The 5,672-nt window shown below is 32.5% G+C and overlaps 1 protein-coding gene across 2 annotated transcripts; it reads left to right on the top strand.

Annotated features, from left to right (window-relative positions):
* Positions 1 to 470: 470 nt before the first annotated feature.
* On the top strand, positions 471 to 2,813 carry LOC109620767 (endothelin-converting enzyme 1). Of its 2 annotated transcripts, XM_034469006.2 has the most exons (6): positions 656 to 865; positions 1,147 to 1,298; positions 1,567 to 1,638; positions 1,781 to 1,876; positions 2,141 to 2,214; positions 2,351 to 2,813. In XM_034469006.2, the coding sequence occupies exons 1-6, from the start codon at positions 700 to 702 to the stop codon at positions 2,451 to 2,453; spliced, it is 663 nt and encodes a 220-aa protein (XP_034324897.2). In that variant the 5' UTR covers positions 656 to 699; the 3' UTR covers positions 2,454 to 2,813. The 2 variants fall into 2 exon arrangements, with proteins under 2 accessions (XP_065940504.1, XP_034324897.2); XM_066084432.1 differs by lacking the exon at positions 2,351 to 2,813 and having other exon boundaries at positions 471 to 865; positions 2,086 to 2,214.
* The last annotated feature ends 2,859 nt before the right edge of the window (positions 2,814 to 5,672 follow it).

Here is a 5,672-nt window from a genome sequence, read left to right on the forward strand (position 1 = left end):
GACTGATAAGAAAAATAAGGATTAGAAGACTTTTACATTTTTGCCCATTTACTTTTAATATAAAACTCGATGAATTGAGGACAAATTGCTGGTCCCGAGCCAATTGGAAGCTGATTCAGTGGATAATTATATGATAAAGGGGAAAACTACACGGACAGTCATGTGGGGTACTCCGTGTCTCTTTTTATAACTTGCATTGTAGCTGCAAAATATGTAAAACGCACGTTTATAATTGGTTGTTTGGTATCAACAGAAAGATGATTATGAAAAGAAACTGACCTTTATCACAAAATATTTCAATCTTCGAAGTAGCAGCCTTGACAGTAGATCTTATGATCGACATCACCGCTTTAGTATATTGCGGGTCACTTTTCTGGATTTTCAAATCAGTAGCTCAATAAATTCCGACAAAAATAATAATTTAAGTACATGTAAATATTGATTCGATATACCTCAAACTGAAGAAGGTTGAAAATGTTTGAATCAGGTCTACATTTGAAAGGTTTTGTGAAAAAATATTTTCAGTTTTTGAAGCATATAAAAGTGCCTATTTATCATCATATCATCATACATTAATTTGTCTAATAGTATTTTCTTCGATTATTCAAGCCACAGCATAAATGAAAATAATTAGCAGCGTTTTCTTTAGACACATATCCTCCATTTATGTAAGCAAAAACAATTAATGAATATTAATATATGATATTTTCTTTTCAAACTTGTAGCTGGAACTGGAACGAGCTGCTGGTGCCCGCCGGACTCCTTAAGTTCTCGTTCTACGACTACATGCTCCCTCACTTCATGAACTTTGGCTCTATGGGAAGCCATATAGCTCACCATCTTGTTTATGGCATCGATCACTCAGGTATTTTGTCATCTTAATAAGTTTCAATGAATTATTGTATCAATTTCATCATTTGATTTTTCAATCGTATGTTATAACGACTTTTCTTCATTTTGAATTAAAATTATACATAAAGACCTTTTATGACCAGCTGTGTTCAGTGACATGCTAGGAACAACATGTATCGGAAATAATAATTTAATTCGTTGGAATAGGGTGTTTTACAATTCATGTGAATATTTCATTCAAATTCAGAACTTACATAATTATCCATAAAACACATTGAGTTTCTTTCACTTCAGGTGGATACTACAATGTGGAGGGCGTGTTTGAGGATTGTTGGAGCAACAGGACGACCAACAAGTGGATAGACGCCAAGAAGTGTGTGGAGAACTACTACAACAACCAGAGCATGGGTCCATTCACCATCCCAGGACAGACCATTCCTGTCAAGGTCTCTGGTATTGTCCTGGACCATTAGAGCAAACGTGCTTTCTTCCGTGTTCCGAAACTATTTTTCATATTGCTGTGTGAATTCCTGGTTTTCCGTTTTATATATGATCTTATAGAATAGAAATTTTATTAAATACACAACTTTTTCAATCTTATTAAAGTAGGACTTGTTAATCGCTCTTCAACGATACGTTGTAAAGATTTAACAACATCCTGTTTGAGTCACCTCAGAGCCTATATTTTTATTCTTATCATGTGTCTATGTTCAGGTACCAGTCAATGGATTAAGATGGTCAGCAGAAGCAATGGCTGAAACTAGTGGAGTCCAGATAGCTTACAAGGTAAACATCCTTATTTACAAACCAACTGATTTCTATCATATCTACGGTACAGTAAGGTTCACTTATTCATTAATCAAATGATGCTAGGGATTTTATATGCATTGAACTGGGTGGAATTTATTACTTGTATTTTGTTTTGAAGGCTTACAAGAAATGGGTTCAGAAGAACGGTGGAGAGAAACTGGCTCCTGGATTAGGTCTGACCAACGACCAGATGTTCTTTGTCTCATATGCGCAGGTATACAATGTTAATGCATGCATTAACCAAAGCTAGCAGTTACTCGTCGTATACTATATACAATGTATATAAATATAAAAATAAAAATACATGTAACTATATTGTCCGCGAAGGTCAAAATAGAGTTCTTTTGAAATATCTTGATATACAATAAACAAATGTTTTTTTTGAAAATACCTCTTTTTATTAATAAAATTTTTATATTTTAGGTGTATTTTGGCGATTCTACTGTTAAACATTAATATTGATTTCGTTTACACTCAGGCTAGCTACTACAATAGAAATGACAATGTCGCCTACTACAATGCCGTCCGAGGAACAGTGTCGGAAGACATTAGGTAAAACAGAACAGAACAATCTGCTATTTTATTGCTTTGTTCATCTGTTCATTTTGAAAAAAAAAACCCCAAAATATGCTTTGATAAAAGTTTAATGGTCCTGAAAATTAAAGCGAAATTTACATACATTTTGCAGAACAAACAGTGCCTTGGCACAGATTAAGGAATTCTCAACAGAATTTAACTGTCCAGCAAAGACGCCCATGAATGCGGAAGTTAAGTGTGCCATGTATGGATAGAACCGAAAACGGATCCATTTCAATGCAAGAAGTTTTACAAACGTCACGTGAAATCATCTGCACACACCAAGTGTTGGGAATGAAGTTTGCAAGAATAAACTTATACATTTTGTGAATTATTTGGAAACTCACTCCAATATACTCAATTCTAAGCAGATATGATCGTTTTAATGCCTATATAAAGCATTGTCAATAATATACCCAGTCTACATATTGGTAATTGAAAGCGTGCATAATATACAATCATATATGTACATGTATATAATAATAAATCTTTATTAACATACTCTATTAATAATCCTGACACACCGTATATGTGATTTCTATTACACATTCCCAGGACGTTGTACAGGAATTTCAAATAAATTTTTGAAAAGTTAATTTGTGTTTTAGTATTCTGTTAATTTTTATTATAAAAACTAACTTAAATCAAACAGCTTCAGCAGTATTTTTAATTTCTAAACTATACTCGTCAATTTTCTGCACTCAGCCACACAATAATATTGAAGTAATATTAACCGCCCTGTAAACCTCTTGAAGCCATCCATGTTTTTGCGCTTGTACAATTCCAATCAAAGATTGAAAAGATATTTCAAACTGTTAAAAAAAATTTGGCTTGTAAAATCGCTCCCCTTAGAGACGCTATGAAAGCGTATCCTTTTAAAGTAATTTAACAACTGTTATATAAATTGAAAACTTTATTAGGTTAACATATTGGCGCCCCATTGAGGATCGCAAGTGCCCCATACCTTTTCACAAGAGTCAGTTGCCCATGAACTAACAAAAACAATGTGCTAAATGTTCAATATGAAAACTAGCTACAACTCAAGTCTCTTCATGCGAGAAAGCTACGAGACCATGCGAGGATCCAGAATTTTTTCCCAAGAGGGTCCGAGGGATAATTATATTGTTTTTCCGAGGGTTAGGGGGGGTTGATATAGGCCAATTTTCTATAATTTTACTGAGCGAATTTAATAATTCTGAGTTACCCAGGTGGGGGGCCGGATCGACCCCTTCTTCCTCCCTAGATTCGAGCATGAGGTCTGTAGCTCTACGGAAAAGATACTGTAACAGCTCCTCATATAAAAAATAAAATTTACAGCACACAGTAATGGTATTTAAATCTAGCATTTATACTATTTTTAAACAATGCATATTTATTAACATAAAGTCGCTTATAACTCATATAAGCCTACGCCAATCGTTCAGGAGCACAAGTCTACAGTGTTGCTATATAATTAGAACAATATTGATACATGTATTTCTATTGCTGCAAATGAAAAGCTGGGTAAAGTTTTTATCTATTTGTAAAAGTCTATAAAATTGTTTCTTACATATACAATTTGTTATCAATACTATAATTACATGTACTTGCACATTTTTTTTCCTTTGAAGAGCCGGCCCTTAAGATAGATTTATAAAGTTTCGCTATCCGGCAATTGGAATTGCCATTTGGAAAAAATTATTAAGTATAATTCTCACGTAAGAGAGATAAAAGAAATTTGGCTCTCTGCCAAATTGAATTGTCAATTTGACAAAAATAACGCCATTTCCGTAAAGACAAATACATTTCTTCAGACTTGGCCCAACTTAATTACAATAAAAGTGTTTGCTGGACCAATTATTGATATTGTATCGTAATTTTTCAAGAGCCCTTAATAAGATAGAATAATTATATAAGGCGATCCGCTTATTAATTTGAAGTGCTACTTTGACAAATTATAAAGTATTACATGTATAATTGCATATTTTTTTCTTTCAAGAGCCCTTAAGAGAGATTTCTTGAGACGAATTAATTGAATTTGGCTATCATCCAATTTGAGTTGCCATTTTGACAAAATCATAAAGTATAATTCTCACACAAATTTATGTAAGAAATATTGTAAATTTAGAGCGGGTAATGCTAAATTACCTATTGAGATAGGTAGATGGTTTAATATTCCTTCCTGGAGAAAACAGAATTTGTAAATTACTAGTATTTGCCTGCAATGAAATTGGGGATAAATTTCACTATCTTTTCAAATGTACTGATGTATATATATCCAGTTCAAGGGTTATATGTTTACCAAAATATTTCATAAGAAATCCAAATGTTTTGTTAAATTTGAAACACTGTTTAATGTCACAAACATAAACCAACTTACCAATATTTGTAAACTATTAGATACTATATTTTAGAGAGTTAGCTCTCTTGGTAAAATTTATCTATTTACCGCCATTTGTTTAAAGATCAGCATATTTTGTCGTACTAAGCACATCTACAGTGTAACTTAAAGATATGATAAAATACCATGTTGGGCCAATTTGTGATAGTTTGTTTTCTTAATTTATAAGACTTTAAAAGAGAATAATATAAAAATTGGCCGCCTTTTTTTCCTTTATTACCGCCATATTTTCTCGTAGCCAGCATAAAGTTTTTTTTTATTGACGGAGATGGGTCAGAACGTTAGAAGGCTTGTGAAGTTTGCATAACCGATGACCATAAAGAAATATTAGCCACTTAATTAACAGTACTTTTGTAGGCGACATAACCTAGAGATGCACCTTCAGATCAAAACAGACAATATCTAATATATTAAATTTAACAATGTGATACATTAACCTGTTAACCTGGAAACATAAAATAAAGAGCAGATAATCGCCGCATAAATGCTGCCGGGATAATTAGCGCCCATTCAAAAATTTAAAACAGAGAAGAAAAAAGTATGTGGTTGTAGCAATTTTAAAAATTTGAAACATTGGAAGCTTCAGGCTCAAAGTTGTTGACGCATGCCTCGTCCGGAGACACAAATTTGTAAAAAAAAATCCCACAGTTATAGAAATACATATATTATTGAAATCTTGGCTTAAATATGACTTTTCAATCTATATTTGGAGTGAGAATACCTACAATGTATGCATTAAATAAACAATTATGAAAGAAATTTTCAAGAACACTAATGTCATAGAATATAATCTGTGGTTTATGCTGAATATCTGTGCTATGGAGAACAATGCTATTTTATACAAATGTGCAATTTGATCAGAAAGTTTTATAAATTTAGCTGCAGATTGACTCGTGAAAGGTTTTTTTGGGTCCTGACATTTGCCATGCAACTATTGATGATCAAATTAGCAAATGATTTTCAAATATTTGAATTTTATGAAATTAAATTAAAGTTTCCAATGATAACATTTATCATTTGGAAAATTTGTGTAATAGATTAGCATCTTGATTGT

This window comes from Magallana gigas, chromosome 5 (assembly GCF_963853765.1).
Source record: "Magallana gigas chromosome 5, xbMagGiga1.1, whole genome shotgun sequence".
Lineage (NCBI taxonomy): Eukaryota > Metazoa > Mollusca > Bivalvia > Ostreida > Ostreidae > Magallana > Magallana gigas.

Coding starts and splice junctions, on each gene's coding strand:
- LOC109620767 (XM_034469006.2), top strand. CDS start 700: ATGATATTTTCTTTTCAAACTTGTAGCTGGAACTGGAACGAGCTGCTG. Junction 1,299..1,566: donor GACAGACCATTCCTGTCAAG/GTCTCTGGTATT, acceptor GTCTATGTTCAG/GTACCAGTCAATGGATTAAG. Junction 1,639..1,780: donor GAGTCCAGATAGCTTACAAG/GTAAACATCCTT, acceptor TTTGTTTTGAAG/GCTTACAAGAAATGGGTTCA.